The sequence below is a fragment of the Perca flavescens genome, chromosome 7, assembly GCF_004354835.1.
Source record: "Perca flavescens isolate YP-PL-M2 chromosome 7, PFLA_1.0, whole genome shotgun sequence".
Lineage (NCBI taxonomy): Eukaryota > Metazoa > Chordata > Actinopteri > Perciformes > Percidae > Perca > Perca flavescens.
In genome coordinates this window covers 18,905,355-18,930,919 of record NC_041337.1, presented here as the reverse complement: position 1 = coordinate 18,930,919, position 25,565 = coordinate 18,905,355, and the positions used below count along the sequence as shown (strand labels likewise).

Below are 25,565 nucleotides of genomic sequence, written 5' to 3'. Positions count from 1 at the left end.
AAATATATAATAGTCGTTTTAATGGGAATAATTAGCCCAGTATTTTTGTTTGTCTCTTTATGGGTGTTATTTAGATTATGTTTTACAGTTTTGTGTTCACGTCTCCTGTAGTAGAAATAAACTGTAAATTTTCTTCATTCAGGATAAAGATTCTAGAGTTTATATTATATTAAAGGTTACTTTTTACTTGTGCAGTCCTGTTCAAAACCAGACTGTCCTCATCAAAAAACTGCTCTATAGGTCGGTTGTCTAAGCAGCTAGCTTATTTCTAACTATATTAACGTTTGTTGTAACCACGTTAGTATGTAACTACGTCACAGACATAACTTCGTCTGTGTAACAAAAGTAATGCAATTACGCTGTAAGAAACTTACTCATTTTAACACAAAACATAAAAAACCTAACCATGTAGGTTTGTTGCCTTAACTTTACCAAGTAGTTCTGTTCACAACGTTGACCAGGTGTTTAAAACTGTGAAGGTTTCACAACGTTAAATAGAAAGGTCGTATATATGTTGTTTTGGGAGTCCTTGGCAAACTAGTCTGTCGTTAGGTATGAGGATGTGTGGTTTAAAATGTGCCTGTTTGGAATGGGCGACAGTGCACTTCCTTGGGTCCTCAGCCAACTGTAAAGTCAATTGGATGAACTGTTGTTGAGCAAATCGAAGGACTAAGACCCCTTCCTTTCTATTTAGAAAAAACTGCTATTCATTTTAAATCTTCCTCCTCAAACTTACAGCCCAGAACAGCAGTGGGTTTGCTTGTTTTAACATCTGCATCTAGAGAGAAGAACCAAAAGCATTGAAGTAAGGATTAAGAGGTAAGGTGAGGAGGAGGAGAAAAAAAAAATGTCAGTATTTTTTTTGCCTTCTTGCCTTAAAATGGATGTGAAACCTGCTGTAGCTACTTGGAAGTTGTTGTCAGTGAGGATGACTCAGCTGGACTAAAAAGTTTGATGTAAATTGTCTAGTGAAATGGAACTTTCATAAACTAGAAGTACATTTTTCTCTGAATACTGGGGGTCAATTTAACAGCAAATTCTACACGGCTATAGAAAAGAAAAATATAGTTAACAGAATCGGGGAGAAATGGAACAATCTCAACACAGAAACGCATAAGGCAAACTTATAAGCAGGATGTGTGTAATTCGTGCTAAATACAAACCAAGTATGAATCAATACATTAAGGATCTATCAACATGTGTTGCTATTGAACAACTAACTTACTTTACTAGAAAAGCTGGAAGTTATTGAAAATATGTTTGGGAGCTTCATGAAACAAAATGCTGGTTTGTATTAATAAAGCCAAAGACTGGGGGCGGGTTAACTGGAATACGATTATAAAGTGTGGTAGCCCATGTGATCTTCAAGATTTCTGTACTTGTAATTATAGTATAGTAGTAGTCTGTAAAATCAACTCTATTTTAATTACTATAATTCTATTGCCTTTTCATTTGCTGCCAAGACTGACCATTTTATTTATATGTAATGTTTGTTGTAGTTAAAAAAAATAAATGCGCACACAAAATGGAGATACAGCAAAATAGTAATAGTGGGCAAAAACTTTTGCTTATTGTTTGGTTCCAAGATGTAAGAACTTGTGATGTGGACTGCTTGACTCAACAAAAAAATTGCACATACGCAGAGAGTGGCAAAATTGCACTGAATGTCCACACAAATGTGACTTTAATCTTTTTATTAAAAATGTTCCATCAGGAGTTTCCCTTTCATGCCATCAATCATGTGGAAAGACTCAGAGACGTCTTTTTCCAAATGGTAGATATCCGGTTTTGGAAAAACTCCTCTCTTGTGGTTATTATACCCACACGCAGATGGGAGTAAGTTGTAAACACGACATTTTCCTCCCTCAGTTGAGTGTGCATAAATAAACACAAACAAAATCTTTCTGCCCAGAGTATCCATCACTCTCCTTCCAACTGCTCCGAGTGGAGTCGGTGTGTTTGCGTGCGTGCGTAGTTCTTTGTGAAAAAGATGGCTGTGAGAATCTATGCAGATCTCATATGTTGTCGAATTTAAACAGTATTGTCCTCATCATGTGCTGTATGTAATGTTTATGCAACACACAAACTTTACAAACTGTAAAGCCAACAGTGAAATATCTGACAAGTTCTGAGTAGTACAACACTTGACCTACATTCACAATCCATTTGTAGTGTGTTGTTTTTAGCTGCAAAACCAACACTAAACAATACAAATACTACTCTGTTAGCTTGTGTGATGCTGTGATTGCTGCTCTAACCTTCAAAGGTCAATTGCACCATTGCTGATATACATCCTAAGCAATTATGGTGCTGATGGGTGTTTAGCTGGTGCTGCAGACACGTAGACATTAGTTTTTCAGAGACATCGGACTCCAGTGTACTGCATCTGAAAAACTGTATATTTTAACATAAATATTTGTAGGTTGTCCCATTCCGGTTTCTTGTTACACTTCTAACACGATGCATGAACGAAGAAAGTACAGACGTTAGATCTGCGACACAAAACAGTATTTTTCTTCAATGGAAGCAATATCAAAGTAAAGGAAATATGCACATAACTGAACTGAATACTGGGTAATAATGTTTATGATATTGGCATCCGGTAGACATAAGATAAAGGAGAAACAGGATAATGATTACTTTATTAAGAAACATACTCAGAGGTGACTACTGTACATTTTACATAACATTATAGTATATTACACATTACATTTTAAAATTATTCAGCATTATTTAAATTAAATAAACATAACTATTATTAGTTTGTTTACTACTATGCCGATTTGAATAAATTATATTGGATGTACAAAAATATTATGCAGTAAAAAAGGATTACATAATTTACTGTCTGTATTATTGCCATGCTGCCTTGTCATTATATAACATTTGGTGAAAAACTCACCACAAAATGAGATACAACTTTATAAATACAGAAAGGAAACTGGGTCATAGCTGCAGCAAAGAGGTTCTTTGCGTGCACACAAATATCTCAACTCAACAAAAGTATGTTTCTAGTAAATACCGTTTCAGGTGTAGCATACAGTTTTGCCATCACTGCAGTAAAGGATGTACTGCAGCAATTCCTAATTGATTTAAAACAGTGATGCTCATTTAGCAGCCTGTGGGTCACATCTGGCTCCAGCTTAAAACGGACCACTCGATCAATTTCTCGGCTGTAAGAGCCAGTGCCTCACAGTCGATTGAATCTGTAGTTTTAGGAACATCATTTAATTGCAGTTTATACGGTAAGCTTGGATGGCTAAACATTGAAATGCTTGTAATATACTGTACATCTCTTCCAGCTCTTGGAATGGACTTCCCCAAATTCCTGGCAAACTCAGCAAGCTAAATGGTCTTTTTTCTGTTTATGAACAAATATTTCTACTTCGGGATATTTCCAGGATTGCACAACAGGCTTAAGAGAAGCACTGACATGGGAGATATGCCAGGGAGGTGTTCTGTGGACCACCAGTATTCAATGTGAAAAATTAGATGATTTATTAGAACATTTTATCTACTTCCTGGCTTAAGGTTTTGTACTCGCTCTCCATTTACAATGTGTGATGTGTTCACATTGTCAGTTGAATTTTTAAATGTTAAGAAGGCCTGCTGTAATTAAACCCCTGAGTAGAGATTGCATGTCCTTTGCATCAAAGTGTGCAGCTGCTCTCAGTTAGGTATTTTATTTGCTGCAGAAATGCTAAAATATTAGATTACAGTTTGGTCTGCTAATACACACACCTAGCTCTTAAGCAGTGCTTGCTCACAGTGAAGTCTGTAACACAGAAATTCCCAAATTAAAATGGCTGTGAGTCTTAAAAAAACATTGTTTGCAGTGATGTAACACTTTTCAATGTTTGTTGTTGTCACTGAGCATTGCTATAATTCTTTAATGAATAATACCAGCACATTTCCTGGAATGTAGGCCTATCTAATGTTGGGTAAATATAATGTGGAGATTCAATGATAAATATAACTCTTGTGTTCATTATTTCGATTTGTATTATGCCACTAGAAATAAAAAAATAAAAATTAAACATTAGATCAATCTTTAATTTTTTTTCTTCACATCTTTCCTCTCATTTACCAGATTATATCTTTCTTTTACATGAGAAACGTTTTTTTGTTGTTTTGTGTTATTCCCTGCAATATTAGTCAACAGGTTCCACCAGTTAGGATGAATCGATGTTGCACATTAATTTATATCCTGTATCTTAGTCTCGAAATGATTGCCATATAACTACATGTAAAACTCTCTCACGCATTTAATATCTTACCGATGCGGATTATTTTACAGCCCCTTCAATCGTTAATTGTGCAATTAAATAGAAAATTAATTTGGGCTCTGAAGCGCCGATGCACTTTTCTAGTGATACAGCAGCAGAAGTCAGGGTCCGAAGTTTTGGAGTTTTGTTGGCTTCTCCATAAAATCCCACGCAGGAAGAAAAAGTGAGAGATTGTGGTTTTTCATCGCCCTATTACTCCTCTGAATATGTTAATAAAAGTGCTGGTTTGTATTTAAGTGTTTTTTTTTATAGAATAATTCACAGTGAAAACCCATGCACAGCTTTTTAAAATCACCACTTTAAACAACAAAATAGAAAATACGGAACAGCCGGCACGGGGCTATAAAGTTTAGAAATCTGATATGGGGGCTCTTCATTTTTTATTTCACTTATTTATATTTCTCCTGAAAATAGTTTGACAGAATTTGTGTCTTTCTTGCATTCATGCACGTCTTTTTTGAATGAGTTCAGATTCATATATGAATAATGAATGAATATTAATAAATCAGGATAACATATCTCGTTCCGACGCAGTTTCACATCGTTTTTTTCATATCCTGTTAACAATTCATAACAAATATGTTTGGGTTGGCCTATAAAACCAACACTTTAAAAATAAGAAATAATCCAATATAAAACAAGAATTTCATTTGAAAACCGATGCTTTGTTGTTTCAATAATATCCGAGAAGGGGAATCGCAAAGTTCAGTCGCTCATTCAGACTAAAAAGAAACCGATCAGTGAATATGCATCGGTCAGCCAACTGCTTTAACATATCCTTCACAGATGAGAGTAAAGCAGGTCAATGATGAGTCTACTTGAAATATATGAATGCTTGACCAATTCTCAGTAACTGGAATCCGCTCTGCAGCGGTTGATAGGATTATTAACAGCTTTTGTTTCGTTAGATTTGTTGGCTCAAAGGTTGAATGGGAGTCTCGGCTATTATTTCATTATAGGATCGGATTTGGACTCACTTTGGCTACTGTTTTTTGCTTTACGAGCGAGGTGAGAGAGGTGAGGGGTGTCTTCTCCTGAGCACAACCAGCTCTGTCTGAGCACAGTGACTTTGAACTTGAACTTTGTCTTGCTCATCTTCATAATGTGTGCAATACACTGGTCGACAAATCAACATGCAGTCATTTTGGTCCATGGGTCAATTTGCCGTCCATCTCTATTCATTTAGGCCATGCGCAAAAATAAACCAAGAGCAAGCTACTGTGATTCACCAGACAGCAGGCGACAGTACACACTTCACCATAATTCCACTTTGGATAGCCAAGCTGTCTTTAATTTAATTCGAGCTTTGGTTACTTTGTTTTAGCCTGTATAAGGGATTTCAAAATCTGGACGAATTGATGTTTGCGCTTGCTTTGTAAGACAACAAACTCTTCAGTCTTCAGGACAACCATCATGTTCATCGCCTGTTATAGTCGAATGTCCAATACACGCGAAAAGAGAGGGATCTGACTTAAACCTGTAAATCATAGAATGTCGTTCGACTTTTAAGTCTATATACAAGAAATAATCTATCACACGAGGAGTCTTTGTACACATTTAAATCAATGTTTTTTTATGAGAAGTCTGTTAGACTGTTTATTAAAATAGTGTTCACTACTTTTGCTATTCTCACCTATATAAATATCATATTTAATATTAAGCATGCGTTCTTTGCTACTTACTTACTCACAAACGCATTCTTCAAACAACCGAGATCAATGGGTTGAACTGAGGACAGCAGTTGGCAAATAATACATGCATGAATGCAAAAATAAGAGTTTAATTATTGTTTTATGTAATTTTGCTGGGTAGGGGGAGTATCACGTGCACAGGCTTGGTTGCAGGTATAGGCGCAATGAGAAAGATCACATTGCACACAGAAAACGCTTCTCTATTTCAAGCCGTTTATTATAATGTGTTATAACCATCCAGTTGCATATATGCTTAGGCCTATAGTATCAACCTAACGCATAAATAGTGATAGGTTATTTTAGCAGTCATCTCAAAACTTCAAACTCACTTTCACAAAGAGCTGAAACACGCTCTAACTGATGTTTTAGGTCAACTTGTCATTTGTGAACTTAAACTCAAACTGAATTCAGAATTGCTTTCAGTGGTTTCATCGTCAGTTTACAAAATTAGAAGGAAAGCCCCATTGCCATAGTTTTGTATTTGAATGTAAATGCCATCTCTAAATACCTTACTTTGGTGGCTCAGGTACAGCAAGTTCCCGTAGCCACGTGCTTCTGCTGAATCACATGATCACTAAGCATTTTGCCAAATGCTTAGGGCATTTCTGTAATGAATATTCTTGTAGCAGCGTGGCCTCAGTGCTGCTCCCTGCAGCAAACTGCGTCAACAAACAGTTTGGATCAATATATTAGATCCCTTTTACTTTTGCCTTGTTGAAATGACTCCGAGTATGGCTTCCTGCGCACCATTTCACTTCAAGATTTCCTCACGCAACGAGTTAACCAAAAACAAGCAGGTGCGACCATCATGTTCCAGTCCACAGCTCTTATGTTGACTTTAGGCTCTTCATACAGCCACTGAATACTGGATGAGCAAGTTGTCCCTAAATCGCTTTCTGTAAATTTCTCGGATTTTTATTTGGTGTCTTCAAGCAAAGTGTGCTTCACAGCGTGGGCTATATAAATGAATCATTTGCATATATCAAATAGCTTCACGTTTTAGGTTCGGCACAGCAAAACAGATTCTAGATGTTGAACTATTAACGATAGTGTTTAGATTATAGTTTATTCCGTACAGGTTGTCTTTACGTAAATGTAATGTTTCCTTTACGCTCCACAGGAAGTACGGTACATTGTAAAGAGCATTACGGTACATTTAAGAATTAATAGATAATGTAAGGGGGAATGTACATCCCGTCAACGAGGTGATTTGAGGAACGAAATTTAGAATTTGTTATTTCAGTTTTAATTATATAATAAATGTATAGGATAAAAATGGATCTGCTGTGCTGGAAGTGAATGCAAGTTCGTGCACACTATCCCCTTTCCTTTTTAAAAACTGATAGGCTATGATTGTCTTTTTTATATAGCCTACTCGGATTATTATTTGCGTCGAGAAACCGTTTTTATTTAACAGTATTGGCAAAAGAGTTCCTCAGTAGACGATATAGCTGCGTGTTAAGCTCACAGACATCCATAGCGCGTGGCCTCAGCATTTTGGCACATTTTAGATTTGTGAACATTTTGAAAACGGCATGGTGTTACAGGCTGTAATGCGCATTAAGTGGCGTGGAAATATTGCCCTATAACGCAAGCCTCAAGATTTAGGAAGACACCCTTGGAGGAGATTATTTTGATACAGATTGCCATTTCCTGGAGTTTGCATAAAGCATGCCGATTGAAAAAGAGGTGACTTTCAAAAAGCACTAAGGTTGTCTAAAGGGCCCGTTATAATAAATTTGATAACTGCTAATTACCTTTTAAAATATACATGCCAAGCCTTAAATAACTTTCTAATTTCAAACCTATTTCTAGAAATAAATCCTCACCAGTTGTAGTTCAGCAAAGATCTCTGTTTCTGGACAACACATCAAAGCATAAAACATTTTAAAATGCACCTGTATTCATGTAGTATATAGTATATAGTCTGAAATATGTCGAGAAAGTTTAAAGCGCTTTATTCTGTGAGAGAAGAAGTGGGATGATTAATGATGAACGTGTGTGTCTTTTGTTTTGCTGTCTGGACGGATGGAGCGACCGCCTCTGTTAACTTGAACTTGGACTTCCGACAAGACGCGTCAAAGTGTGGATTTATTTTGTCTGCTTTGTTGCCCCTTCACCAACCAGACTACAACCGGGAAATTAACAATCCACGTCTTCAGGACTATTGTAGACAGCGATAAACGTGTTGACCACATTAATACAAAAATAAATAAAAAAGACGGTTTGTTTATAAATCATATTCAGATATAAGACAGCAGGCTTAGGCCCACAATAATGACCAGACACTACTTTGTAACGTGTTGGTAGAATAGGTTTCATTAGAACTAAATACAAAAAAAAACATATCTTAATGAAGTACCTTGTGTCAATAAGTCGAATTCAAAACATTTTATCTATATTACGCTCCTTTGGTGACTGTGCATAACAGACATTATCTCATGGGGCCGCGCATTCCCAACTTCCATATTGGGAATCTAAAATATACTTTTTCTAAAGTTGTAGACTATTGCTGTGTAGGAAGTGTAATTACCCGCGTATGAAAACATCCAGATGTGTATATCTATTTATGTGATCATGCTTATGTAGCCTGTTTTCTAAATGTTACTACATTCTGCCAAAGTTTGATGCTTACATGCTTGACAATACACCAGTGTTGTATTCCTATTCCTAATTTAATCCCAATTCATGGGCTTCCATCGAAATTGTGAAACTACACTTTGTGTTGCATAAATGATGCGCAAAGGTGTCTTCCTCTCAAATTTGATGAAATCGTGTCAGGGTCGGGTAATGTATCACTGACGTTTTAATAACAATAGGATAAGTACACTGAATAAAAAGTCTGTAAAGCCATGTGTTGTATTTTGTAAATCCACTTTGGCTTGTCTGTAGCGGTGGTCTGCCAGCCTGTCCTCTGTCCTCTGGGCGCGGCTCCGCCTGCCTGCTTTATTTTGCGGTCAAAACCCCAGCCATCCTCTCATGGTCTAACTGCTCTGGGTGACTTTAAACAACAGTCTATGAGTCAAATCCGAGGTAAATTAGCCCTTAACTGTAGTGTGAGTAGTCTTTTTCATAGATGGCTTCCTAACAGCATATAACTATCGTAGATTATCACTGGTAAATAAAAAGATGGATTTACCTCGTAGTGATTATCATACAGAAACCATCGACCAACATGAACAGAAATATACCTAATTTCAGAGAAGCCATAATCTCTGAATTTAAAGCCTCTACTTTGATAGAATTGCTGTAATGTGTAGGCTACATCTGTTAACTTCGATATGACTAAGCAGAGTCTGTCACATATGAAAGTGTTGGTGGGTAAAGTGTGTGTGTGTGTGTGTGGGGGGGGGTTGGTACTCCCCCCCCCCCAAACACCAAACTCTACACTTTTGTGTCCTATTATTCACTGTATGTCGTTTCACAATACAATTCTGGTTTCTTGACAAACATGGCTTCCCCCCAATGACGCCAGTTTACAGTGTTGTAATATATCCATTTTTAATAGAACTAATGTGGCATGCTAGAGTCGGGCATGCATTTTCAAATGTGCTCATGCATATGCAGCAAGATCCCGTGAGAAATAAATGTGTGAATCTTGAGCTGAAATTGAAAGCAAAAAACTCCAAAGACACAATCCATTTACGCGTGTTAAGGCCTGTTTAAATGTCCCTCTCTTCTTGTCTAGCTTTTTCATTCTGTTTGTCACGCACCAGCACTGCACTACACTGCCTATTTATATATTTTTCACCACGGTTTGTCATTTTCTTGACAAAATATCTTGCCTTTCGGTGCCCTTACTGCTAACATAGAAGTGCAATGGTCTTGGCTTATACGATTATGATTTTTTCATCGTAAATGAAAGGGTGGCCGAACGGAAAACACCAGATTGAGATGCTGTTTTAGTTTTGTAGGAATGTTTTCATGCCAGTGGAGTACTCTGCTCTCCCTCTAGCCTGCTGAACAACAGCCCACTTTTTACACTCACACACACACACACACACACACACACACACACACACACACACACACACACACAGGCTGTGCACACTGGCAACATAAAGCAATACGTATTACTAAAATGAAGCCAATTCACCTTTTTGCAGAGGTAAATGTGGCATTAACATGCAAAATACATGTAACGCGCCAGACTAGGAGCTCTTGAGTCACACACGCAACTTCCAAATGAGCACCAGTCTTGATTTACTATGAGATTTATGTATGCACTACAGTCAGATTTTTGTCCATTCAATTAGTGCAGATCCTTGATGGGTCCAAAGTTTATCCCATTGAGTTTGACATGTTAATTTACTGAAATCTTCGAATCCTCATTCTACAAATGCACTTGGACTATAATGGCCTTTATACTGCTATAGTGTGCGAATCTATTTGGTTATTTTGGTTGACCTAGTCCACTGTTGAGTGAATTAAACACTTGGTTTACTTTGATTATACAATATAGAGCTAAGCCTGAAGCTGGCTGGAAACTCATAAACATAAGCGCAACCTGATTTCAGCATGCATGGCGCAGACTCTACCTGCAAGCTGTCAACACATTCTTGGACTGCTACATCGCCTTTTCAAAGACTTTTTTATGCCCACGGATTTGCATCATTCTCAAGACCGGTGAGATAATGTTTGACAAGTAATAGTATTGCTTTTTATTGGCATTTTATCGGCGTTTAACATATTGATACGAAACGGACACGGAGTCATTTTGATGGAGGGACTGCACTGCACACTGCAACAAAATGTGGTCAATAGGTAAATCAAGGCAAAGGAAACTGACAATTGTGATAGCTGCACTTGTTTCCATTACATTATTTGGAGTTATGTGAATAAGAGCTATACGATTTTGAAATATTAGGGATGATAGAGTACTATTGTAGTCTACTGCTGGATCAGAATAAAATATGCTGCACCTATGTATATAAGGGCATATCCTGCGTATACGAACCATTGACTCAGTCATGTGCACATGCAGTCAGTTCCTGGGAGCGGAAGCCGCAGGTAGGCAGCATTTGTATGGGAATGGATGCTCTCCCCTCCCCCACAAACCTCCGCATCAGACGGGCTCTCTCTCCGTCTGGAAGGACATCATGTCTGGTTGTCAAGATATTTACAGCAGCACATCATGGCCGGTTGTCAAGATATTGATAGTCGTTTCAATTAACAGTATCTGAAACCGCAGCGGAGAAGTTTAACGCTTTTCAAGAAATATTTTTTTTTTTAAATGAAAAGTGGACAAATATTGTTTGTTTTTTTTATAAAGGAGAAAAAAACGTTTTTTGCAGTGATGTTCCACCTCAAACTGTATAACCAGCCACCACCAAACACTTAAAATGCATTAAAACGGACACTGCAGCAATATTATATCAATGTTTTGGTCTGTGATGACGCATTCTATGTTGTTTCAATGACGCATGGTTACAGTTTTAGCCTTTTACCTAGCTGTACTGGAATTTGGTTTTGGAATTTGATTAAATACTACTAACGGTAAAATGGCTATTATTTGTCTTTTCGCTATGGCTACGTATTGCTGGTCGAGTTGTTGTTGACTAAATTGAAATGTAAACCCAGCTCATTAATTCCATATTAGCCTGCTCTTCCTAACCTTATTTAAGATGTACAAATGTACACAGACGTACACAACAGCATCTCTGCTGCATGAAGTAAAAGTTTAGGGTGGATTATGGGTGAGAAAACATCAACTTTCATATCAATTGGCTTGGCCTTAAATAGTATATATTAGTGACTAAATTATTTTTAAATATTACATTGATAGATAGTTTAGGTTAGTTAGTTTAGATAGCATTACATTTAAAACCGCCCTGCAATGGAATATGTACAAACTTGGAAAAAAAGTAATTTTCATTCTCTAAGAATCCACCTGCGTGTCTGCAACCTGTCCACTGTTGATGAAATATCATACAAACAAAAGTTAGCAGTTAAAGTTCGATATATTTTAGAATCCATTATGAATTAGTTTGTGCAGGGCGTGCATTAGATGCCAAAGTATCATGTATATGGTTTAAGATTGGGTCGCTGGTGTCTCGGTGCACATTTTGCTGCAGTGGAAATGCGCCAGACACTTAAAATATTTAATGTTAGGCTAATCATTTATTTGCTATCACCATAACTGTATAATAATTGTATTAGTTCTTGCAAAAGTTAAAAAGAGAAAATATGAATTATGCAGTTGTCACTATATTTAAGATTTTACTTTATTATACTTTTCCTTTTTTACCTAAAACAATAATTATGAAAGTGTTATAGTAGTATCAGTTTTTGAGAAAACCAGAGATAGGCTTGACGTGTGATTTATGATTATTGCAACATAAAGTGTAACTTAATCAAATATAGTAATTTTTTCTAAATGTAACAACTTCAACTATTATCTCTGAGACTGTGCCGCCTGTTTGACGAACGCTACATCATCCGTGTATCCCACGGGGCGAAACTATTACCTTAGCACAAACATTTGGGCATAATGTGGAAGTTAGGCTGAATGAAAACAAAATGCACCAAACTCAAAATAACATTCTATCATTCATAAAAAAAAAAAAAAAAAAAAAAAAAAACGTGATCTTCTCAAGGTCAGAGCTTTCATGGAAAATGTTAGTTTGGAGGGAGCCGGTTTTCTGCAGCGCAAAAGCTGTCAAATTCCTGATCCTTAGGGGAGGGAAAAACACAAGGGATTATTTGGAGTTCTCTCTCTCTCTCTTCGCAGTTCGCACACAGCAAATATTTTAGAGTCAGGGTCTCTAAATAACAGCTAGTTTGCATGCATACTCTAGTGTGAAGTTCATTCTTGTCTGTCTAGACTCTGATTACGACCCTGTTTGTCTGCGTTTTTTTTACCTTGACCTTGGACTTCCGTGCAGCTGCCGTTTGGATGAGCCCTTCGTAATTTCCTTGAGACAAAAGAACTATAGTCTGTCCGAGGAAGGACAGGGGTCCAGCTTCCTTAGTATACTAATACTTAACGGTGGCCTGATTATTCCCAAGGCAACTCAGCAGTGCAAAAATGTTGATAAAACCCTTCGTATGGCTGCTTGTAGCCTCCTTTATGAGTGACTCATGGGATAGGCATCACAAAAACTCTATTTTATGGACACTTTGTGGGCCTATCCCATCGGTAATATTTCAAACTCAAAAATACAGTGAAGTTTTAAATATTAACCCAGAAGTATTTTAAAGAAGAGGAGGGGAATGGACGATTTCCGCAACTGTTGTTATTATGGGGCCTGGTGACGAGGAGAACTAAAAGGACGTTTTAGATTTAGAAGAGAGCTTTAACTAGTGGTTATTCAAATGTGAAGGAGGATGCGTGTAAAAATAGTGTCGGAAGAGTTCCTATGTCCGCATTTCTACCATGGTGTCTAATTGAAAAAGGTCTGTACACACAGTCTAGCTGAAAGCGGCCCCTTGTTCTTATTTTCGCCTGGAAGCGTCAGCTTCACTTGTATGTTATGAATGAATAGCTTAGTGAAACAGAAACATCACATGAAGTCGTTTAATGCTCAGTTTAGTGCTCACGCTATCGCTGAAAAAGCTTAGACCGAATACTATGACGGAACATATATTTGCCCAAACCTATTGCGGGAATATTTAACAATGCAAGTAGTTGTAGCCTGAACTAAACGATGCTATCATTTATTATAGGGGATTACTGTAATTATATCTTCACATGAAAGAGACACTACGTAGGCTACTAAAAGATCATTTACAATGACAATGTATCTTACCTGGAATTTTCACCTTGTCCTTTGGCTGTTAATGCTGAGGTGCGACGACATTCAACTTTGCCAATACTAAAACTTCTAGTTCTGGTTCCACCACACAAACCACACGCACATGCTAAAATATATATATATATATATATATATATATATATTTTTTTTTTTTAACCTAACTGATTAATACAAATCAAACACGTCATGCAAAAGTTTATAATATGCTGGATTTAGGCTCCACAATATCAACCTCTAAAAGGCAACATTAAAACATTAAAAACATAATTATTATGCCCTGCTGGAACAGTAATAGTCCCCAACTAGTCACTGATCCTCATCTCAGCATGTTAATAGGTGACCCAGTGGCAGTTGTATACGGGTTTAAAGGAAATGCGTCCTTCAGAAAAGGAGTGTTGATAAGATTGGACGGAGACATATTTGCTTTGACAGTACTGTGTTTCTTGATGCGTAATACATACATGATAGACATTACATTGACTACAGACCAGGGATTCCAGATTAAATAATTTTCTATTATTAGGATACATTTACTAATCAAACTAATCTTCAGCCGGAACATATAATTTCCATCAGTTATACACAAAGTTTGCGCACCAGTACGCCAAGAAGCAAGTTGAAAGATTAGATACAAATAATTGAATAAGAAATGTATGTTTTTATTTTCCATGTACCAACTGTGACATGTATCATATGCTATTATATTCTCTGGCAGTCCTCGGAATCGGCCAAATTTCACAGGTTGTTTTCGTTTGCCCCAATCTTGAAAGTATCCAAACTCCCCTTTAAGGGTGTGGGTCTAAGTGATTTAAACCAATGATATGACTTGGTATTCTGCAGGAAAAAACTGTGACATGTGAGGCAGTGGGTCTTTAAAGGGCTGCTCTGCCCCAACTCACAAGCCCAATCTCGTAGGACTTGTTAGCGTATCACGTGCCAGATTCTTAATGAAGTGGACACACGAGGGTCTCGAGTGCGCATGCGCTTGGTGTAAAATGTAGTTGGAAATGAGGTGTCCGTCTTGGAGTAGTCGACTTTTAAAAAGCATCGGCAGCCCCTGATATGACGACTTCGCTGGTCCTGCATCCACGCTGGGCGGACACCTTGATGTACGTTTATGAAAAAAGCCCGAATGAAAACAACCAGAATAAAAGCCAAACAATGGAGGGACTGAGCGGTAATTGCCCTGCGACCCACTGCAGGGACCTGATGTCGCACCCCGCGCTGGGACGACATTCTGGCACCATAGCGACCCACCAGGGCTCCGTCTACTCGGATATTTCCTCTCCAGACACCGGCCGGCAGTGTCCCGCTCCACAAACATCATCCAGTGCATCTTTGAGCTACGGTTATCCATTTGGAAACCCATATTACGGCTGTAGATTGTCTCATTCGCACAACGTGAACTTGCAGCAGAAGCCTTGCTCGTACCATCCCGCAGAGAAATATGCCGAGCCCAGCACAGCGCTGCCCACGGAAGAACTGTCTACCAGGGCGAAAGAGTTTGCCTTTTACCCGAGTTTCGCCAGCTCATATCAGGCTGTCCCTGGATATCTCGATGTGTCGGTGGTGCCTAGTATCAGTGCCCATCCCGAACCGAGGCACGACGCCTTGATCCCCATGGAGGGCTACCAGCACTGGGCTCTCTCCAACGGCTGGGATGGGCAGGTGTACTGCTCCAAAGAGCAAACACAGTCAACTCATCTCTGGAAATCACCTTTTCCAGGTATGTAAAAATTATGTTTGATTTTTCTTTTTTTAAAGCTGTCTCCAGGCAGGTTAGTCCAGCGGCTTGTACGCTGGAAATACCAGTGCCATCACATTAAGAAATCTATTTAAATGTAGTCAGATATTTTTACTCTGCTGAGATGTTATTGCTTAGTGTATACATTTTTTTTGTGTTAAAGTGCCAATATCAACTTACAAAGAAGTCCAGGGAAACTCTAAATGTTGTGAATAAACATACAACTGCCAATCATATGTCAGTTACCCTATGTTCTTTATGGACTCTGTTAGTAAAGGCAGTGATATTCTTCTGTTTGGCATGGAACAAATCATCATGCCTAGTTATCCTAGAAATGTGCGTAAAAATCAGTTGCATGGCCCTTTTCAATGGTTAAATTCAGAAACGAGCATTTGTTTTCGACAGTTTGTAGCATTTTTTTCCTTAAAGTCATGTGATGAATATAGTTTCAGTCACGTTGAATAGGAAGGAACACTAGTGCATACCTTTGCCCCCTGTTTGACAATATAGTGACTAAGCTATTCTACTGTGTTTTGGATGGTGCCAATAAATCTCAGCGCCCTGCGATGTGTCCACAGTCTCCTGCATGCATGCATACATGCACACACACACACACACACATATATATATATATATATATATATATATATATATATATATATATATATATATATATATATATATATATATATCAGGATTCATTTGTACAACATTCAAAATCATATTGCACGAATGGTTCACAACCACTGACCAGTTCACATTATAGGCTTTATTTCAGGCTCGCCTTTTGTTTTACTTAGTATCATATGCAAAATACCTGATGATGGACACAGGGGCCCGTCCAGTATGCAGTTTACAGAGTGTTTACTACACTGCTTCTTTTACCACAAGGGTTTATTATCTCAGTAAAATCTGTAGGTATTTTAATTTAGGATAGGAAAGTTATCAGACCTCGACTGGACCTCTCACACAATATTAGCCACCTTTTTATATTGAAAACACACAGGAGCAAGCCACGCAAGCACGGGCACACAGTCAAATGCGCGCGCACACATGCACAAAAACACAAGCGTGCGGTCCTTGTCCTTCTGACTCGCCACACACACACACACACACACACTAAACTCACCACAGACACACACAACTATTTTGCACAGACACACATCTGAGTGGACTTCACTGCTTTTTTTGTATTTTTTTAGAGCAAAAAAATATATACATACACACACACACACACACACTGTATATATATATGTGTATAATATGTGTGTGTGTGTGTGTGTGTATATATATATATATATATATATATATATATATATATATATATATATATATATATATACACACACACACACACACATACACACTCAATTTTCCTATAACACAATATTTAAGAAAAAAGAGGCTAATATTTGAATATTAATTTGCCTAAATCAAGAACTATCATAATCAATCATAATATCCACGAACTGTGGAGAAATATCCACAGCCCATAAGTGTAAAATGACATGGGGGTAAAAAGTGTCATGTCTCACAGCTTGCCACTATTTCTCAAGGTATTGCCATACTTGTCCTGTCATGTTTCTCGTTGACTGCCTTGCACTCAGCTCCAGTCTTGGCGAATGGGTGTAATCCCAGAACTTTTCTTACCTGAACAAATAAGGTACCCACTGCCAAAAGGTTTCGGGGCCTTTTAAAAAGAACATAGTGGGGAAATAAAGTGTGTCTAATTTTTAGGGAAATTCAGGGAGTTGTTGATGAATTGTAAACTTTAACTTAAATTACGTGTAACGTGTGACTTTATGATCATTCAAAACTTTTGTTTTGTTTTCAATTGCAATCACTTTAGTTATCAGATATTGATTTCTATTTTTTAACCAGGCTCTGACCGGCGTATTGCACATTGCAACCACATTGAGACTTATAGGACTTACACACTCGTACCCCGCAGTTCAATGAACATCTATAGGAGAGATTTATCTAAGATACCGTTAACAAGGTTTGTTGTGTAGTAGATAGTCAACCAGAAGATTAAGTATTGACGTGTAGTAGCCTAAGGAGATTGTGACTGTAACTTGATAGTGATTTTTCATTCACAGAAACAAAGGATGGTCTAGCACTGTAACACAAACGGAGTAGCCTACATTTTACATTAGTGAACTGTCTTACGACAGACGATGACGATTTTATTATGGCGTTGTTACATGTCAGGTGCAGTATACCTGAGATCCTGCCCCCCCCTCTATCTAAACACTGTTTGCTTCTGAAGTACACCAGTTTTGTCAACTGCAGTTGCTGCTATTTTTGTGTGGTGAACATTGCGGTGTTTTTTGCGCATAGTCTAATATTTTCCTGGCATTTTTCTCCTTTTCCTGTAGATGTTGTGCCATTACAGCCTGAGGTCAGCAGTTACCGACGTGGGCGTAAAAAACGTGTCCCTTACACCAAGATCCAGCTGAAGGAGCTGGAGAAAGAGTATGCAGCCAGCAAGTTCATCACCAAAGACAAGAGAAGACGCATCTCGGCCGCTACCAATCTCTCAGAGCGTCAAGTCACCATCTGGTTTCAAAACCGGCGAGTCAAGGAGAAGAAATTTGTCAGTAAATCCAAGAGTAATCACATGCACACCACTTGAGAAGATCAACGACCTCTTTGAAACTACAACTCGTACCTTCCAACACATCATGCCATATATTTACCTCTTGCATCGAAAATCGTGGCTGAAGAACATTTTGGCAGTGTTTTTTTATTTTTTTATTTAACTTCCATCATCTCCATCGACCATGCCACCACGCCCCCTGTTTTCAAGTTAGAGCTAATGCTCTAAAAACTGTGAAAATATTGAAAGTTCACTTCACATTTGTTTTATATGAATGTACATATATAAATATATAATATTTAAAACGATATCTGTATTTCAAAGACAAGTGTTGTGTTTTTCTTTTAGTGTGTTCAAGCCAAATCTCAAAAGGACTGATGGCATTTCTTAAACTTACAATGAGCAGATCAAAACAAAGGAAACAGTTTGATGTCATTTTAGAAAGATAATCGCCACATGGACATCATTTGTGGCGTAATGACACGTTGAACTTGAGATTTCTTCAAGAAAAAAGCTCACAAAGGACTTTCGAAAGAATGATTTTCTTTTTTAAATATTCCTTCTGAATTTCAAAAGCTTTGTTCCTCTGTGTGGGAAATGTTCTCTTAAACCTGGGGTTAAACAAAGGCTCGTATGTTGTTAATCTGTATAGTGCAATGCCTTTTTATTTAATTCATATTATCTAGTATGGCGGAACTGTAAACTGGAATATCCCAAGACCTGTATGTTTTCCTTTGTCAGTGAAGGATTCTGTCATGCAACTGGAATGATTGTAAACCATTAAAAGTCAGTGAGTATTACACATAAATGCACAATCGTTTTATTTTGGGTTTTTTTGTTGTCTTTGTTAGTGTAGCATTGCAGCTGATCACACGCCTTGTGAAGCCTGTATTTTCTACTTTGGTGCGGTATGTGAACTGTATTGTGGTGTTGAATTACGTACTGGAAACGTGTTTCATAAATAAATGATGATTATGAAAACGCTTAAATATTCAAGTCAATCAACCGTACTTGCAGCATTTCCTTTCGTTTCAAGTTAGCCTTGTGTCATCAAGCAGCAGAAGCTTTAACCACTGTCGTCTTTCCTCTTCAAGCTGAGTTCATATTATCAGCAGCTGATGGACGAGTGAGGATTGTATGTTGTAGAGTGCTTAATTAAACATCCTGGAGTCTTGTTAATGGCAACGGGAGAGGATACAGTGATTACGCGTGGTTGGTGAGCAGCAAGGTGCGTTTTCTGACACCAAACTAAGAAAAATACCAAATTAATCATGATATTTAGACCCATTCTTATTCCAGATCGAAATATTCAGAGTGGCAGGATCTGATCTTTCAAATGGAACATGCAGTTTAGAGAAACAGCCGGCGGAGAAACTTACGCACTATATGTCCGAATCCATCCTGCCCTACCCTGCCCTCCAACCGCAGGTTTAATCAAAGTGAATGCCAAAATAGGTTTTACCTGTTAATTGGCAGAAGTTCAATTTCAGAATAATCGCAAACAGACCGAAAGGCAATTAAAAGCGATTTATGCTTCAGCTCTCACAGAAACATTTACTGAGTGAGCACAGCATATTAGTTTCAGACCTTTTCTTACTCCACAGGTACAAATTGGGTATTGTTGGTCTAATAATAAGAACATTATTACCCGCACCCTAAGAGTTCATCGAGCACTTTCCCTTACCCGTCACAGTCCAGTGTACTTTGCAATGTAGCCTACTATATTTTTCTGATTATTTTTTCTCTAAGATATTAAGAATAATTGCGCAAATTAAAATGACAACGCATTTACTTTTACAGCACATGATACCTATATTATGTCTTGCAGCCCCGTGCACTTGGATTTCTTTAGACCTGTATGCTGTAACACTGTTCCAGGATGTAAAATAAACAGGTGAGTTAAGCAATGAACTTGAGGATGCATTTGATTCTGTCGCCTATATGAACTCATTATTTTATTAATCTAAACACGTATTGACGGTACAAATACACATGCGCTCACGCTTATTCCGAAGCTGCATTGCAGATCGAGTTCCTATAGTTTTATATAGCCTAGAGATTATCCTATATTATTTACAGATGTATGTATGGACGCGGAAAGTTTATTTGTACATGCGACTAGTGTTTTCAACCATTAAGGACTCCTTGTTTCATATGCAAGTTAGGCTACTTCAGTTGTAGTTATGAAAGTAGAAAAAAATAAATAATGTGGAAAAATGACTTTTAAAGATGATTGTTCTGAGAATAATCAAAGTTCAATGTTATACTTAAAACTAGTCTGTCTCAAGTCTGTAATTTCAGTTTTTAATTTGAATAAACATACACGCATCTTAGACGTAGCCTAAATGTAAATAAATGGCTCTGTCTTTTTCTTTAGTGAAAATAATTCACGTCTAAGGCCTAAATATGTTTGCCTAATATGTCTAATGTTGTAGCTATTCCCCAAAACAGCATGTCTACAACACAGTTAGATGGCTGGTGTTTTGTATCCTAATTTCTCTACAGGCGAGGCGTTGGCTGCACTCTGGTCACTTTTTCCAGCTCTTCTGATTTTTTGAGGTTATTGATTACAATCCAAGTCGTCAGACTTCAAGTTTTTGTTTGTCTGCTTCCTGGATTTTCAATCCTTGTGGAAAGTTCTGGGTCTCCTGATTTACCCTTGACCATGACTATGCAGTCACTTTGACCTTGACATCACAGCAGATTGTGAATAATAAATAGGGGGCTGGACACCAATGCTGGCGGTTTGTTTGTAGACAAACAAGGTGTTATTTCCCTGTCTAGACAGCCGGGCTTAATGACATGCCATAAATACATAAAAAAGGGGAAGTGTAGCGAAATCCTCTGACCTGCATTTCTGACCATCTCCTAGAGCCTTACATTAACATTTGGGCTCTGTTTTGTGTTTTCCAGAAGTCCCCTAAAAGTTGTTGCTCTGGCTCATGCACTCTGGAACCACCAATGGCTTCATCCACTCATCATGAGGTGTGTGTTATTGACCACGAAGGACAGGTAGGACTTTTGACGTCTCACACCAACACCAGTAATCCGCAGCAAGCAGCCATACTGTCTACACAGCGAGAGGAAATGACAATACGACGTCGCCCACAATATAACGATTAAAGGTATGGCCGTTTTCTTCTATGGCAGTAGGCCTACGTGGACTTTGTTTTATGATTGTTTAGCTCACAACAAACGCTGTACAATGAACAGACAAAACTAACTTACAGAAATATGATGGATAATGTGATTTGTACCCTTTCTTTTTTTTTTTTTTTTTTTTTTTTTTTTTTTACATACTTTTCTTCAAAGTAAAGAGCACGCAACATTAAGTTGAGAGAAAAATAGACCTGCTTTAAATATAGTATATATCTTATATTTTAACTCCTGGTATTTAGGAACATTAGGCTAGTATAGCAGAAATTATAATTTTACAAAAGTTGTCTAGCAGTAGGCCTAGCCTATATTAAATGTATTTCACATAAAATAACTAATCTCAAACAACATGATGTAAGAAAGCTGGTTTAGGTGTAATTCAAATGGACACTATTTATTTAAAATGTAGACTACATAAAAATGTAAAGAGTATTTCGAAATAATACATCCACAATGTATAAATGCAGAATTATCCCTATACGCATATTTAAAATGGTTTCATATAGGCTTCACTTGTAGAAGAAAATCGGGAATTATGTTCCGTTAGTCCAACACTGTCATATATACAGCTTCCTCAAAGTTATTTTATTCTGTTTGTCACCTAAAATAATCAAATAACATACAACGCCCGATATTAACATTTAGGCTACTATGCCGAGCAAAGGAAGACCCAAAATAAATCAACTACAGCACACAGCTTCTTTTCAAATAAAAACACAAAAGAAACAAAACAGAAAGCTTTTAGACGCTTTGCACCCTCATCAGCCGCTGATTTTACCTTGGAAAAGTAAAATGTATAACAAGTTGCATTGCTTTTGTTTGTGTGTGCGGCGTCAAAGCTGCAGGCCGCTGTCAGCCAGACACATGAGACAGGGGGCTGATAACCTCTGGTGGTGACCAGAGGAAAATATCAGGAAGTGCAGCAACTCTTTCTAATTTAAGGATATTTTAGTTAATTTCTGGTTTCATTGTTATGACTCATTTAGATTAGTGTTGGTAGTTATTCTTTCAGTGCGTTCGACAGTATTCATGAAATATGGAGTTGACAAGTCTTATCATTTTGATGCAGAAGTTTTTTCTAACTGTTAAAGTTGAAGGCCTGCTTATAGTGAATGCTACAGCAAAAGGCGGTCCCAATGGGTTTCAGCTGTTTAGTTATGGCATTGTTGTTTACATTTAATTTTACTTTAATGCAATCAAGGCATTGCTTTGTGATTTGATGGGTCTACTGGTGGAATATATCCGATCATGGAAATCACATGTCGGAGCAGTGTAAGAAAACAAAGATAGAAAGAGGTTTGTGACGTTCAGTTTTTGAGTTATTTAGTCATATGTGTTTATTTTTTCTTTGAAGTATTTGCAGATAGGATGCTATAAGAATACAGTATATTCCACACATTTAACAGCACTGTTTGAAAAGTCACATTGTGTTAACGCGTTTTAAAAATGTAACCCATCTTACTGACGACATAAGCCTCGTTTGGTTTGAAAATGCATATTTATTGATCATAAATACACAGTCCATAGCGCATGAGCTTTTTACATTTGATTTTTCTGATTACATATTACACACACACACACACACACACACACACACACACACACACACACACAAATAAAGTTTCTCAGTCTGGAATTGAAAATTAAAAATGTAAAAAATAGTAAATAAAATGCAGTACTTGAGCAAATATAGCTTATAGCATTATAACTTCAGTTATATGTTCATATAAATCAGATGACGCAATGGCTTTACTATAAATGTTGTTTGCGATGTTTAATTTGCGCAATGTACATAGGAATTACACTAAATGATAATTAAAATGTGTTATATTTTTATGGAAATTGAAGTAGACCTATATGCTATATTTTCTATATCTATTTCTATTTTTATTTTCCAGGTGCATATCCTTAAATAAAAAAATGTAAGGAATAGAATACATGTTTTTTTCCCCGAATTACTCAGAGTATAATGTAGCAAGGCCGCATGAAATATCGTTTGTTGTAAATGAAAAGATCAGCAAAACGTTTCAACTTCAACGTTTCCACTTTTGTGGGTTCTTTAGGCTTCCCTTGGCGGTTTGTTTTCCTTGAAGAAAGCTTTAAAAGGGTTGCACAAGGCTATAACTGTGGCAACCTGCCTGCAGAGAATCAAAGAGAAAAAGGGAAGAAAAGCCTTTTGTTTAGGCTATTGCCCTGTCTGGACAGGACCAGTGGATTCCAGGAGGGCAATTTCAATATCGAGCAGACAGTGTACTAGACAGTGACCTTGACAGTGCTCGGTTTACCAAGTTCTTTTTTTAACAGCAGATTTTCATTTAGCTAAATAAGAGCAAAAGGCCCCTCACGGTCACATGTGACATCATTGCTGAGCTAAAGATGACGATGAACAGACGATCAATTGTTTGAATGTGAAATGCGGATCTGTGGGAGTACTACTGGATCGGAGGCGTGGAGAGACGAGGCAAGGAGGCGCAACACATGGCCTCTTTCTCCGAGGTAAAGTGGCGATTTAGGGATACAACGTTACTCACTCACTGGATGGCCGTCCGGGCCATTTTGTTGTAAACATCACACTGCGCTCTTTTGCTTTTGGTTGCGGTTTTAATAACACGAGAAGCGATACCAAGACACCCCATTGCTCCTCATAAGACTGAGGCGCAAAGATATTATATTGGATTGTTGTTGTGCTGCATTGCGAGACTCACTAACTAGATGCAAGAATGTGCAGTGATACGAGAGGCAATGAGTCCAAGGGACAGAATGATACCGCAACGGATTCCTGAGAGCTTCTCCAGTTTAAACATTTGATATTTGTCTTTCTATTTAAGGCTAGAGCAAGGTCCGGTGCCTTTGGGTTAGATAGGGTAGCCTACATGGTCACAAGTGACGGATACAGCTATCAAATATCAGCCGACTTGCAAATCGTTCCCAAACCAATGTTTAAATGAATGCTGATGTTCTCATATAACACTTCATTGGCGAATTTGTAGCACCCAACCAGCGCCAGTCAGCACACATGTGCAAGCTGCTGTATCCCGGCACATTTCTGTAAATCCCTAACTCATTTAATATCAATTATTAATGAATTAAATCAGCCTGTTTATTATTTGTATTATTTGGACACTTATTATTTTGTTTTCATGGTGCCATGTTAAGGAAGACGATATGTTGCTTTTTAAAATCAGCGGCGCATCCTGCAATATATTCAAATTATTTTTATGACTTAGGCTGTTAGCCCTCATTTTAAGCTGCCACAGCATAACAGGCTGTTTATTCTATTTTATTGATTCTAATTTCTACTTTTTATTCATTTTGATTAAGTATTTGAGTTCAATATCAAGTTCAACCTGCCGTGACTCTGCGTCGTGAACTTGAGTGGATGGACGGCGACGTACATGATGTGTGCTGGGTATATTTAGGAACCCGTGTCATTGATGAGTCAAACTTTTTTGTTGTTGACGTAGTCAGACTTTTTTTGTTTTTTTAAATTGCCATAATTGAGACATAAGCAGCTCCCCACTGCTGAGTTATTAAAACTTTTGAATCCATAAATTGATGTTGTCTGATGTAGTCGAGAGGAGCGGTGGTGGTAAATTATAAATGTATAAAGGGAAAGAGGGATTAGCAAAACAGTTGCTGGACTGATATAATATAGAAAGTTGTTAAACGATTGCAAAGTTTTCCTAGATTTTTTTCTTCTAATTAATCGAGGAGTCTGTAGACCCGGGAGAGGAATGCAAAAGCCAAGGGTCAGTCATAAGAATATGTTTGAGGATGATGGTTGGGCAGTTTGATGACCAAAGACCACATTAGAAACCCTTGCGCCAGCTGTTGGCAGCATATCTGAATCTTTTGCACATCATGGCGAAGTGTTCTGCAGAAAAAGTATCTGAAAAGTATTTTTTTTTTTTTTTGTCAGAGCAGAGGCATGACTACAGTAGGCCTATGGTATAGCACATATTTGTTCAGTGTCAGAGCTGCATCTACAAATCAACTAATTAGCGAGATATAAAGCAGAGAGACCCTCGGCTGATTGAATCAGTTAAGTGCCCTCTGATATCTTGTAAAATTCATATAAAAGAATTGTGAGAGGTATAACAATCCCACCAGAGTTTGGCTGTGAACGTTTATTGGAAGTATCTGTTAAAACTGTTCATGTGAGGTGTACTAGGGAATATTATGTGAAATATACCCTCTTAAAGTAACCTTGTAGAATATCGTCCTCTTTTACAGAGCCAGTGGCTTCAACCTGCTGACCCCGTTACTGTAAATATGAGTAGAGTGCGGCAATGAGCATCAGTCTTTTCTTAAAACAAGCCTGTAAAATTGGAACAT

The 25,565-nt window shown here is 37.7% G+C and overlaps 2 protein-coding genes across 7 annotated transcripts in view; both read left to right on the top strand.

Moving 5' to 3' along the window:
* LOC114558104 (homeobox protein Hox-C10a) overlaps positions 1-25,565 on the top strand; it is a 131,164-nt gene that overhangs the window by 27,182 nt on the left and 78,417 nt on the right. For 4 of the 6 annotated variants that reach the window (XR_003692912.1, XR_003692910.1, XR_003692916.1 and 1 more), the window contains exon 3: positions 20,988-21,199. The gene's annotated coding sequence lies outside the window, so the exon portion shown is untranslated. Of the gene's footprint in view, positions 1-3,302; positions 3,543-19,902; positions 19,969-20,987; positions 21,200-25,565 lie in introns of those variants that run through there. The other 2 variants (XR_003692911.1, XR_003692915.1) reach the window with 2 other exon arrangements.
* On the top strand, positions 14,738-18,996 carry hoxc13a (homeobox C13a). The gene is made up of 2 exons (XM_028581853.1): positions 14,738-15,457; positions 17,854-18,996. Exons 1-2 carry the CDS (start codon positions 14,794-14,796, stop codon positions 18,108-18,110), a joined length of 921 nt encoding a protein of 306 aa, XP_028437654.1. The 5' UTR covers positions 14,738-14,793; the 3' UTR covers positions 18,111-18,996.

What these genes read in the sequence shown, in the direction of transcription:
- hoxc13a (XM_028581853.1), top strand. Translation starts at nt 14,794, where the DNA reads ATGACGACTTCGCTGGTCCTGCATCCACGCTGGGCGGACACCTTGATG. An exon ending in CTGGAAATCACCTTTTCCAG is followed by an intron (nt 15,458 to 17,853) that starts GTATGTAAAAAT and finishes CTTTTCCTGTAG; the next exon opens with ATGTTGTGCCATTACAGCCT.